Here is a 13,812-nt window from a genome sequence, read left to right as displayed (position 1 = left end):
GAAAGGTGACAACAGGCCAGCCGAAGATAGTGAAAGGCTTCTCCCCTGCCCACCAAAGCCGGGAGCAGAAATCGAAACCGAAAGTCAGGAGGGGTCGACCGGAGGGGACCCCTGCAGCCGTTGTTGATCAACTGCTCCACGGCCTGCAAAGTAACCGAGCTCCCGGTCCACCTCGGGGTGGGCCTCAAAAAGTAGAGACGATGCAAAAGTGGACCCCGGCGTCCAGATTCGATTTTTCAAAGTGTTTGAAGATCAGCGAGGATGTGCGAACAAAAGCCCGTCCTCGGAATCAGGATGTTGCCAGGATAATCGTGAAGGGCGGCGTGGGTCCGGGGAGCTCTGTGCTCACGCATCCATCTTGGATGCTCGCGAAGCTCCTCCTAGCTACGTATGACATAATTAAACCAATTGTGCCTCTTTGCACATTTGGTAGTCATTTGGTCGTACTGACACGGATTTTGAACTCATTTAATTCAATTGTTCAAGATGCCCATAAGACTAGATTTGATACATTATATTAGTTTCTAGATTTTGATATAATACTCTTTTTTGCATTTTTAATTGCTCTTTATTGGATTTATACAAATGAATTGGTAATCACAAACTGTCATATCAATTAAGCTTGGTTAAATATACGTTAGGATCCTCAATGGTGGTAGGAGCATTTTAAGTCAATGTTTTCCACACTATTAGTAGCTTAACATACCATATACGTCAACCAGTTCAACCTTATAGTATTTGGGCATTTGAATCCACTCTGTCTGACCAATGCCAGTTTTGATTCATAAACACTGTTCAAATCTTTATATTTTTTCCTCCAATTTTAATATGCAATGCAAACACCGTTTTTGGAGACAATTTATTTACTTTCAACAAATGACAACATAGCTCATCTACTGTTTGTTAAGGTTGAAAACTCTGAATGAAGCATATTCTTCCACATTCTGGGTTATTTAATTATGCAGGCATTTATGTTTCTCTTACAGAAGGCGTTTAGAACTGGAACTAGTACACGCCTGGATGATCGTGTTTATGCAATGTGCCAGATGAAGTCTCAACCATTATATCACCTGATGAAAATGATTTATCCTAGCCTCTACAGGATAGACAGACTTACTGATGAGGTTGAGTTTTATTTTTTTCTAAAGTTATCCCGTATATCCTGAATTATCAATGTAATGAAATCCATTGTAATATGCGATAAAAAAGTAAGTCACATATGCGAAGGCAAGGGTTATTTCTCTCCTGACGCCCCCCAGACAAATTCAGTACAGGCAATGCAAATAAATCATTGACGTTTTGACCCTCCGCTATCGTAGTTAATAAACAATATCTCTAGGGATCTTCATCGGACTGTGTGTGGAGTAACCTGTGTGTTAAAATATATGTTTTCAAGCATCATGTCTTTTGGGAGAATAAAAAAAAACATTAATATATATTATTATATATACTCTCAGGCACGACTCACCTAAGGTCGTGTAGTTCCTTGACTGGCACTTAAAATTGGGGCAAATATCTATTCAATAACGTGAGACACGATATTGAATAGTCGAAACAGCAATTTATTTAATCACCTGTACTGGATTTCTTGTCTGGTGGGTATCAGAAGCGAAATAACCCTTGCCCTTGCATATGTGACTTGAAATTATAATGACCCGACAGGCTGATTATCATTTGTGATTGATTTTATTGTGAATTTGAGCTTGATTTCCTTTTTTAGGGCTCGCCTGGCGTTGCAGCGCGAAGCGCTGCCGCTAGCGAGCCGTATTGTCTTTGTCTTGCCTCCCCAAGTGGTACAGACCGGTGCACGAGCAGACACCGGTCTGTGAACGCGTGAGCCGCAGGGAACGCCAACGTGCACGCTCACGGCGTCACGCTCCTGCCCTCCCGCGTCTCTTCCAAGGCGTGCTCCAGGCCGACTTGTTTTGGTTTGCAGGTATTCTGAATGCAGTAAGAGTTCTGCAGCCCAGTTTGTGCACTGGTGACGTAATCTCTGCGCGTGGCCTCTGTCGTCCATCCACGCGAGATTTGTAGATATACCGACTGGAAATGACCTTTAAACAGAGATCGCGTCCTCCTTTAACAGTATTAGTAAAACGCATTCGAGGTGTACTGCGAGCAAACTACCCTGAAAATAAGGCATCGTCTGTGCTGTTTCTAAAGCTACGCTGTGCTTCAAATCAATACATCTCTGCTCAGATACTGCTGTAGGCTCAGCCGACGCAAACACACTACCACTGTTGCCCACAATATTTTTGTTTTTCATAATAGAAAAAACTATTACTGAACCAATAGCGATGTGTCCATCGTGCTCGCAGGAATGGCCGCACTCCTGGATTCTAAACTGTAAAATGCAGATTAGGCATAGACTTCTGCAGCAAATGGTCATCCCACTCAGAGATATGTGTTTATTTTATATTGATATCGACACCGTTAACTATTCGGTAAAGACCAGTCAAGATAATGCTTCTCTCCGGTAGGGGTTATGCAAACGGTCATTATTAGCAGAGAGCTGCTGCGCACTTGGAACGGAGCTGCAGCGCCGTCTGCAGACCTGCGGGGGTGTTAAGGGTGGGAGTCGCCCCTGGCAGCGTTAGCATGGGTTAAGTGCAGTGCAAGCACTGAACGTTACCAAGCCTGGGCACGAGATATTGCCAGGCATTTGCGACCCCTGCACTTCAGCGAAAATCCCAGCGTGAGGTATCTGCAGAACATGCACCGTGTGATCTCAGCAGTTCGGTCTGCACTCCTTCTCGAGTAGTGAAAAAAGGATTTGAAAACGGTTGTTCCCCCTTGTGCGATGGAACGCAACCCTGGGGAAATCGAAGTGCTTACGAGTGACTGAAGCATATACATAATTTGTATTTTAAAGTGGGTCGCATCCCTCAAATACGCGCGTGCGATGGTGCGCCTCACACACCTGCGCTTGCCCAGAATCAGTAAATAATACGCAGACCATGACTCCCAATATATCCTGCCTGCACTCAGGTTACCGTTTTTCCAAGACTGCAACCCAATTTTTCCCAAACCACACTGCACTCTCTCCCACACTGCACTCCACTCTCTCCACACTGCACTCCACTCTCTCCACACTGCACTCCACTCTCTCCACACTGCACTCCACTCTCTCCACACTGCACTCCACTCTCTCCACACTGCACTCCACTCTCTCCACACTGCACTCCACTCTCTCCACACTGCACTCCACTCTCTCCACACTGCACTCCACTCTCTCCACACTGCACTCCACTCTCTCCACACTGCACTCCACTCTCTCCACACTGCACTCCACTCTACCCCACACTGCACTCCAATCTCCCCCACACTGCACTCCAATCTCCCCCACACTGCACTCCACTCTCTCCACACTGCACTCCACTCTCCCATACTGCACTCCACTCTCTCCCACACTGCACTCCACTCTCTCCCACACTGCACTCCACTCTCTCCCACACTGCATTCCACTCCCCCACACTGCATTCCACTCCCCCACACTGCATTCCACTCCCCCACACTGCATTCCCCACTCTCCCACACTGCACTCCCCACTCTCCCACACTGCACTCCCCACTCTCCCACACTGCACTCCCCACTCTCCCACACTGCACTCCACTCTCTCCACACTGTACTCCACTCTCTCCACACTGTACTCCACTCTCTCCATACTGCACTCCACTCTCCCACACTGCACTCCACTCTACCCCACACTGCACTCCACTCTACCCCACACTGCACTCTCTCTACACTGCACTCCACTCTCCCATCCTGCACTCCACTCTCTCCCACACTGCACTCCACTCTCTCCCACACTGCATTCCACTCCCCCCACACTGCATTCCACTCCCCCACACTGCATTCCACTCCCCCACACTGCACTCCCCACTCTCCCACACTGCACTCCCCACTCTCCCACACTGCACTCCCCACTCTCCCACACTGCACTCCACTCTCTCCACACTGCACTCCACTCTCTCCATACTGCACTCCACTCTCCCACACTGCACTCCACTCTACCCCACACTGCACTCCACTCTACCCCACACTGCACTCCACTCTACCCCACACTGCACTCTCTCTACACTGCACTCCTCTCCCCCACACTGCACTCCACTCTCCCCCACACTGCACTCCACTCTCCCCCACACTGCACTCCACTCTCCCCCACACTGCACTCCACTCTCCCCCACACTGCACTCCACTCTCCCCCACACTGCACTCCACTCTCCCCCACACTGCACTCCACTCTCCCCCACACTGCACTCCACTCTCTCTACACTGCACTCCACTCTCTCCCACACTGCACTCCACTCTCTCCCACACTGCACTCCACTCTCTCCCACACTGCACTCCACTCTCTCCCACACTGCACTCCACTCTCTCCCACACTGCACTCCACTTTCCCCCCACACTGCACTCCACTTTCCCCCCACACTGCACTCCACTCTCTCCCATACTGCCCTCCTCTCTCTCCCATACTGCACTCCACTCTCTCCCACACTGCACTCCACTCTCTCCCACACTGCACTCCACTCTCCCACACTGCACTACATCGCTCCGTGCTCATGCCCTCCTTAACTACTGTCCATGTCAGTCATTTCCCCAGGCCACTATCTACACCTGTAGTAACCCCGACGCCTCCCCGCCCTTTAAGACATCACTTCATCAGTCAGTTCCTGCTCCCCCCTGGATGCTTTCCGTCTATTCTAGCCCCTTCCCTCGCCTCCCCTCAGCTTTTTAAACTGCAGTCCGCCAGCATCTTCCTCCTGCCTGCCCAGCAGCCCTGGCCACAGTCCTTGCGTCCGCCCCCTCCTTCCCGTGCTGTAGCGCATACCTGCTCCTCTCCAGGTTGCAGTGGGCGCCCCTCCCACTCCCTCTATATACTCCTTCCTGTAGCGCATATAATACCTTCCCTGGGCTGCACTTATCGCTCCCACTGCTTCAGCCTATTCTTCTTTCCCAGCTGCCTTAAATGACGACCATAACTGCTCTCCTCAGCTCCAGTACATCCATTATTTCCCCCCGATGCAGCCCTGCCCCTACCTCCCCTCCCTCGCCTTTATGTATTCCTTCCCAGCACTTACTTCGTTCCTCCTCTTTCTCAGGTTCCCTACCTGCTCTCTCCAGGATGCTGCTCCTGTCCCACCTTACCAGCAAGGATGCTCTGAGATTGGGAGCTTCCCACGATGCACCTCCCCTCTGCATCCAGGAGTAGGAACCGTCCAATCAGAAGGCTGCTTCTTTCTGGTCCAGTCTTGCAGTATCGGCTGAGGCAGAGTCGGGCGAGACCAATAGGCCGTGAGTGGGGCGCTCGGGTCCTCAGTCCCCTGCTCCTCCTATCTCTCTTTTTTTGCATTACGTGTTGCAGCAAAAAGCACCCGTCCTGGCCGACCCCATTCCACTGACACAACCCTTAATGTAAATATCTAATGCGAACCTCCCCGTCCAGCTATTCTCAGTGGACATGCACGAGCAACAGAAACGCAGGAGCTGAAGCCGGCGCGCTCCCGCGGCCTCCTACGAAGATCCGTACCCTCTGTCAAGAGTGCCCATGGCGCCATCTTTCCCCATATTTAGGGCTCGCCTGGCGTTGCTAGCGAGCCTTATTGTCGCTGTGTTGCCTCCCCAAGTGGTACAGACTGGTGCACGAGCAGACACCGGTCTGTGAACGCGCAAGCCGCAGGGAACGCCAACGTGCACGCTCACGGCGTCACGCTCCTGCCCTCCCGCGTCTCTTCCAAGGCTCGCTCCAGGTCGACTTGTTGGTAACATCGACTGCTCTTCCTACCTGTCACTTTTCTACTAACTCATTTTATGCATTACTATGCGCCCCCTCTTCAGCGCCGCTCTAAACAAGTTTTTGCAGGCTGTGTCCTGTGAGAGCTCCTGCAGCAGGCAGGCAGGCTGCGGGAAACCTGAGCTCGGGCAGTAACAGCAGAGCAACGCTGGCTGCAGGCAGCCACAACTCTCCCCTCCTCTCGGTTGCTTACACGGACCAACTTAACCGGGGAGTTAGGTGTCCAGACTCTGCACGTGGCACGGTGGGGGTGATCTGCGAGAGTCCTGGTCCCTGGAGGATCCCTGCCCCTTCCCTGCTTCAGAGCCTTCAGTCTGCCAGGCTGGCACGAGTAAGTATACATTTTCGTTAACACAGTCTCGGCTTGATGGATGTCTTCATTTTATAGGCACCCGCTCTTGTCATCCTCCGTGCTTTCACCCCAAGAGCAGTGTGCGGCTAACTCGGCTCGAAGTGCTGAGCACTCACTGCCTGGTCTCGTCAGCTCCATTGGTTTTACCCCAAGATCAGCAGCGAGCTCCACCCTGCTCTCAGAGCTATGAAAATTAAAAGTCTCGGGTTTTTTTGCAGAGCGAAGTTATTTTTCAACAACCAGCTGTCCGTAATGGCCCATTGGGTCAAACGTTTGTATTTCTCGTTTGGCCCATCTTAGCTCACTGCTCAACCCGGTGAAAACCAATAGGGAAAACAAACAATCTTTTCTGTGGCAAACCCTCACTTGAGATCATGGAAAAATAGGCTGCTGTAAATATTGCACGTTTAATGGCTGTAGGTGTCTGGGAGGTTAAATATGGGTTGGGTTTAAAACCAGGTGCTTTCAGTGTTTACGGACATGTGGCTTTGTTACTGCCACCAGCACGTGCCTATTTCAATGAGGGCGACAGGCTCTGTTATTGTTAATGGTCTTGGAAGTAAACTTTCAGCGGACTTCCCACTCGACACGCACACTGTTGTCAATGTATGGTGGGACTTTAAGTAATTAAAAGACCACCACCACATACACCACCACATACACCACCACCACCACATCCACCACCACATCCACCACCACATCCACCACCACATCCACCACCACATCCACCACAGCCACCACCACCACATCCACCACATCCACCACCACATCCACCACCACATCCACCACATCCACCACCACCACGTCCACCACCACCACGTCCACCACCACCACGTCCACCACCACATCCACCACCACCACATCCACCACCACCACCACCACATCCACCACCACATCCACTACATCCACCACCACCACATCCACCACCACATCTACCACTGCATCCACTACATCCACCACCACATTCACCACCACATCCACATCCACTACATCCACCACCACCACATCCATCACCACATCCACCGCCACCACATCCAACACCATCACCACATCCACCACCACATCCCCCACCACCACATCCACCACCACATCCACCACATCCACCGCTTCCACCACCACATCCACCACCACATCCACCACATCCACCACCACATCCACCACCACCACATCCAGCACCACCATGTCCACCACCACCATGTCCACCACCACCACATCCACCACCACCACATCCACCACCACCACATCCACCACCACATCCACCACCACATCCACTACCTCATCCACCACCACCTCATCCACCACCACCACATCCACCACCACATCCACCACAACCACCACATCCACCACCACCACATCCACCACCACCACATCCACCACCACATCCACCACCACATCCACCACCACATCAACCACCACAACCACCTCAACCACACCCACCACATCCACCACACCCACCACATCCACCACACCCACCACATCCACCACATCCACCACATCCACCACCACCACATCCACCACCACATCCACCACCACCACATCCACAACCACATCCACCACCACCACATCCACATCCACCACATCCACCACCACATCCACCACATCCACATCCACCACCACCACATCCACCACACCCACCACCACATCCAACACCACCACATCATCCACCAGATCCACATCCACCACATCCACCAGATCCACATCCACCACATCTATGTGTGTGTGTGTGTGTGGCTCTGTGTGTGTGTGTGTGGCTCAGTGTGTGTGTGGCTCAGTGTGTGTGTGTGTGTGTGTGTGTGTGTGTGTGTTTTTGCAAATGCAATAGGTCTCACATTTGCGAGAGATTAAGCTATTGGCATTATAAATGACAATGCCATTTATTTGTCTGTTTTCAAAACAAACACATACATAAAAAATGTGACATTTACAATGCCAATAGCTCTAACTTTTGCAAAGGCGAGACCGTTGCATTGTAAATGCTTGTTTCGCATAGTCACCTTTTACTGAATGCAGTGCACAAACACGTTTACTTTGCACCTATGTAGCATCCATCTTGTTCATTAATGTGTACTAATTTACTTAATCATCCTCTGAATATATGAAAGGTTACAAGCTCACACAGACTGTTTTATTTTGTTTGTTCTGTTGTTTTGGTGTTTTTTCTGTTTTGATTCAGACCCCGCTTATACAGTTATTTCGTAAATGTATACATATCTGAAAGAGACACGTTAGTGATAGATTCCTTACCTTAGAATATCCCCAGGCGTCAGACTGGATCCGGAATTTTTTTGTGTAGCAGTACCCTTGCGCGTCGGTAGGCGTCGTCTGCGGCTCCGCATCCGTCGTCGGCGTCGTGGGCGCTGTGATGACGTCGTCGGAGTACTTAGACGCCGCCTCCGCATGCTGACGTCAGTACTTCTTTTTTCCGCGCCAGCAGCGCAGATCCGGAAAAAGTGGTACCTTAGTCTTTTTTGACTAAACTTTTTTGATCTCTTTTGATCATTCTTTTTCGAAGTCTTCGACTCCGAACGGTGCCGGTAGGGATGCCAGGTTTTAAGCCCTCTGAGGATTGCGACCGACTGATGTCGGTCACCGACCCTCACCGTCGGTGTCTCCACTGTCTCGGCGTCGACCACGACGACAAGACCTGTTCCGACTCCGGCAGTCGGCCCCGTGCCAAGAACGGTCCCGGTCCGGACGGAGGTCGAGGGACCGGTCGCGGGAGAGGAGCCATCGGAGCTCCGGTAGTCGACATCACTCCTCAGGGTCGAAGTCGTCAGGTAAGCACAAGAAGTCGAAGAGACGTCATCGCTCTTCCGACTTCCCCGACTCACACGACGCGGCCGGGGGTTCGGGTGGCACCGCCCACACGGCTCCGTCTGAGTCGCAGGCGTTGCGTCCGGCCCCATACCCTCCGCTCCCTGGGCCGCACGCGACGCCGGAGGAGATCGAGCAGTTCCTCATGGCCATGAGGTCTCTCACTCCTCCGACGGGCTCCGCGGCGCCTTCGGGCCCAGCGGACCCGTCTGGGGGTCCTAGCGGGTCGGGGGCCTCAGCCCCGACGTCGTCGGGTTGTCTGGCCCCGGCGCCTTCGGGCCCGGTGCCGCAGGCCCCCACTGGATCCGGATCCGTGTCGTCGCCGGTGGACTTAACGACCTCCCCGGCGCCGGTCCCTCAGGTGTCGCCCCAGGCGCCGTCTTAGGGCGGCGCCGTCCCCGATACCTCCCTCAACCTGGTTCCGGTGTCGGAACGGCGCCGCTGGGCACCGCTTTCGACGCCGTTCGGAGAGTTCACTTTCCATGAACCGGCCCCATCATTTGCTAACCCTGAGTAGCAGGAGATGGGTGATGAGGAGTATTGGGAGGGGTCTGAGGACCCTCTGACACGTGAATGTCAGTACCAGGAGGACTGGACAGGTGGACTTGGGGATGCCAGTGGTCTGGACACCTCGCCGGACACTGGCTTTGTCTCACCTCCTGCCGTGGCTACGGAGGAGGGGGCAACCTACAGTGTGGTGTTGACGAGGGCGGCCAAGGCCTTGGGCCTTGGGCCTTGAGCTCCCCGTCGCGGCCGTGAGGACTAACCTCCTCACTGAGGTCCTTAAGCCGCAGTCATGCTCGGCCGAGCCTCTGCTGCCATTTAATGAGGCCTTAACCGACATTCTTTTGGGCACTTGGTCCAGGCCCGCTACAGGTTCGCCTGTAGATAGGAACGTGGCCAGACGCCACCGCCCGGCCCCGGGCGACCCTTGTTTCCTGTCCACCCACCCCACCCCTGAGAGCCTGGTGATCCAGGCCTCCAATTCCCAGACCGCATTCCCGTCGGCTCCGCCTGACAGGGAATCCAAGAGGTAGAGCAATACGGCAAAAAGGTATTCTCCTCCCTGAGTCTGGGACTGCGGTCTTCCAACACCGCATGCCTCTTGGGCCGCTACACCCACTCTCTGTGGGATACGGTCGCGGACGTGCTGCCAGATTCCCGTTCGAGGTACGGGCTAAACTCGGCCAAGCCCTTGTGGAAGGCCGAGATGCGGCACGTTATTCTATCCGGTGTGGACTGGATACCACCGATTCTCTGGGCAGAGCAATGGCAACGACGGTGGCGATTCGTCGCCACGCCTGGTTGAGATCCGCCAACTTCTCGGCAGATGTCCAGAACAGACTCATGGACATGCCGTTTGATGGCCGTCGTCTTTTTGGCGACAAGGCAGACCATGCGCTTGAGCGCTTTAAGGACTCCAGGGCTACGGCCCTGTCCTTGGGCCTCTCGGCTCCGCGCCAGCAATCGGCTGCCTTTCACTCCTTTCGTGGCCACGGAAGGGGTGTACCCACACGTGCTGCCAGCCACGCTCCGCAAGGTAATACCCAACGCGGTGGCGGGGGTGGAAACCGCGGTGGCGGGGGTGGAAACCGCCGTGGCGGGGGTCGGGGACAACGGCGCGGTCAGTCCACACCTTCCCCCGTAGCATCCGCCTCAAAACCCTCCTAGTCCCTGCTTTCAGACCCATGTGACGCCAGTGGGGGGCAGGGTTCACCATCACCTCCTCCACTGGCGCACTGTCACATCGGACAGGTGGGTGCTGCAAATCGTCCGAAGGGGCTACTCCCTCCCCTTCGAGGCGACTCCTCCAGCCATGCCATCGAAGAACCACCGCGTATCGGGGGATCATTTGCGGCTTCTGCAGGAGGAAGTTACGGCCCTCTTGGCCAAGGGGCCATTGAGCGCGTTCCTGGGCCAGAAGTAAGGTGTGGTTGCTACTCCCACTACTTTCTGGTACCCAAGAAGGGCAAAGGGGGCCTACGCCCTATCTTGGACCTATGGAACGTCAACAGCTTCCTCCGGAAGGAGAAGTTCAAAATGCTGACACTGGCTCAGGTCTTAGCTGCCCTGGACCCAGGAGACTGGATGGTAGCGTTGGACTTGCAGGATGCTTATTTCCACATCCCCGTCCTGCCGGCCCACCGGCGCTACCTGCGGTTCACGGTTGGCCACGAGCACTTTCAGTTTACCGTGCTCCCCTTCGGCCTTACCAGCGCCCCACGGGTGTTCACAAAGGTGATGGCGGTGGTCGCAGCTCATCTGCGCAGGTTAGGGGTTTCAGTCTTCCCCTACCTCGACGACTGGTTGTTAAAGGCGGGCTCGCCCCAGACAGTCGTCAGCCACCTCCGGAGGACGGCAGACCTCCTGCACCAGCTGGGGTTTTCCATCAATGTGCCGAAGTCACACCTGTGTCCCTCTCAAAAGCTCCTCTTCATCGGAGCGGTTCTCGACTCGGCGCAGTTTCGGGTTTATCCTCCCGAACAGCGGGTCCGGGATATTCAGGCTCTGATTCCACTCTTTCAGCCTTTATCCCGTGTCTCGGTCAGGTTGACGCTGCGGCTTCTGGGGCTGATGGCCTCCTGCATCCTTCTGGTGCATCACGCCAGGTGGCGGATGCGGGCTCTGCAGTGGAACCTGAAGTTTCAGTGGGCCCAGCATCAGGGCAACCTGTCAGACCACGTCCTGATCTCGGAGGGCACTGCGAGACAGCTGCAGTGGTGTCTCACGGACCGCGATTGGGTCAGCGGCAGATCCCTCTCCCTCCCCCAACCTGAGCACGTAGTTGTGACGGATGCGTCCCTCCAGGTCTGGGGAGGCCACATGGGAGAGGCGGAGATCAGAGGCCTCTGGTCTCCGGCGGAGGCCCGGCTCCATATGAACCTTTTGGAGTTGCGGGCGATTCGTCTAGCACTGAAGGCATTCCTCCCCTCTGTCCGGGGGAGTGTAGTGCAGGTGTTCATGGACAACACCACCGCCATGTGGTACTGCAACAAACAGGGCGGGGTGGGGTCGTGGACCCTTTGCCAGGAGGCTCTGCGCCTCTGGCAGTGGCTGGAATGCCAGGGCGTGACCCTGGTGGCTCAACACCTGGCAGGTTCTCTGAACGCCAGGGCGGACGATCTCAGCCGTCGGTGCATGATGGATCACGAATGGCGTCTGAACTCGGACGTGGCACAAGGCCTCTTTCAGCAGTGGGGAGAGCCTTGGTTAGATCTATTCGCCACCGAAGAGAACGCGCAATGTCATCTGTTCTGCGTGTTGGAATTTCCAAGGCGGCACTCGCTCGGAGACGCTTTTCGTCGCGAGTGGAGTTGCGGTCTGTTGTATTCCTTTCCGCCTATACCACTTCTGCCCAGAGTGCTGATGAAGATCAAGCGCGACCGAGCCCAAGTCATCCTTGTGGCTCCGGACTGGGCACGAAGGTACTGGTATCCAGAGCTACTCAGTATGTCAGTCGATCCCCCGGTTCGTCTGCCTCTTCAAGAGGACCTTCTGTCGCAGCAGCAGGGGACGGCCCTCCACCTGAACCTGTCCAGTCTCCACCTCCATGCTTGGAGATTGAGCGGCGACAGTTGAGGCCATTTGACTTGCCTCCTGAAGTCTGTAATGTCATTCTGGCAGCCAGGCGTCCCTCCACAAAGTCAGTATACGCCTGCAGGCGTGACTCCACTAAGTCTATCTATTCTTATAGATGGTCGAAATTTGTCACATGGTGTGGGGAAGTCTATAGACCCTTTGAGAGCCCATTTGTCTGATGTTCTCCCGTTTGCCCTTTCTCTGGCTCAGCAAGGGCTTGCTGTTGCCACGGTTCAGGGTTATCTTTCTGCGTTGTCGGCATTTCTCTGTTTGCCTGACCAACCTTCTCTTTTCAAGTCTCCTGTAGTTTTAAGGTTTTTGAAGGGCATCACAAATAAGTTCCCTCCTACTCCTTTTATTGTGCCTCTGTGGGACTTAAATCTTGTTTTGACCTTTCTGATGGTGCTCCCTTTGAGCCTCTTCACAAATGTCCTTTGAGGCTTTTGACTCTTAAGACAGTCTTCCTCGTTGCAATAACCTCGGCAAGGAGGGTAAGTCTTCAGGCTCTTGGTTCCAAGCCCCCTTTCTTGACCATTCATGCTGATCGAATGGTTCTTAGGACCAGGGCTGCTTTTCTTCCTAAGGTGGTTACTCCTTTCCACCTTGGTCAATCCATTACCCTCCCTACCTTTTATCCTCCCCCACATCCTTCCAAAGAGGAGGAGAGGTTACACCGTCTGGACCCTAAGAGGGCGGTGTCTTTTTACTTGGACAGAACTAAAGACTGTCGTTTGGAGGATCAGCTCTTCGTTGGTTTTGCTGGCTGCAAGAGAGGAAGAGCTGTCCACAAGAGAACCTTGTCAAGATGGATCGTATTGTGTATTAAGATCTGCTACTCTTTGGCCGGTAAGGAACCACCAGAGGGTATAAGGGCTCATTCTACAAGAGCTAAATCTTCTACCTCAGCATTGGCTAGAGGTGTTCCTGTAGAGGATATTTGCAGGGCCGCGACTTGGTCTTCCCTCCACACTTTCGCGAAGCATTACTGCTTGGATTCCGAGGTGAGGAGGGACGGCCACTTTGCGCGTTCTGTCCTCCAGGATTTTCTGGTTTAAAAGAGTGGACACCCTCCTCCGGGAGTGGGGACTGCTGTGGGACTCTATTCACAAGGTGAGGAATCCACCCGGCATATGTATCTATCAGAAGAACAAGTTACTTACCTTCGGTAACGCTTTTTCTGGTAGATACAATATCTGCCTGTGGATTCCTCACTGACCCACCCGCCTCCCCGTTGTCCACTCTTCTATACCAGAGTTACTGTAATGTAATGTTT

General features: G+C 53.7%; 1 protein-coding gene across 3 annotated transcripts in view; it reads left to right on the top strand.

Annotated features, from left to right (window-relative positions):
* Positions 1-13,812, top strand: part of SEC24B (SEC24 homolog B, COPII component) — a 722,844-nt gene that overhangs the window by 561,317 nt on the left and 147,715 nt on the right. For all 3 annotated transcript variants that reach the window (XM_078676584.1, XM_078676585.1, XM_078676583.1), the window contains one exon: positions 987-1,124. In XM_078676584.1, coding sequence (XP_078532710.1) covers positions 987-1,124 — 138 coding nt within the window. The remainder of the gene's footprint in view (positions 1-986; positions 1,125-13,812) is intronic.

Source organism: Lissotriton helveticus, chromosome 2_1 (genome assembly GCF_964261635.1).
Source record: "Lissotriton helveticus chromosome 2_1, aLisHel1.1, whole genome shotgun sequence".
Classification (NCBI taxonomy): domain Eukaryota; kingdom Metazoa; phylum Chordata; class Amphibia; order Caudata; family Salamandridae; genus Lissotriton; species Lissotriton helveticus.
This window is presented reverse-complemented; position numbering and strand designations above follow the sequence as displayed.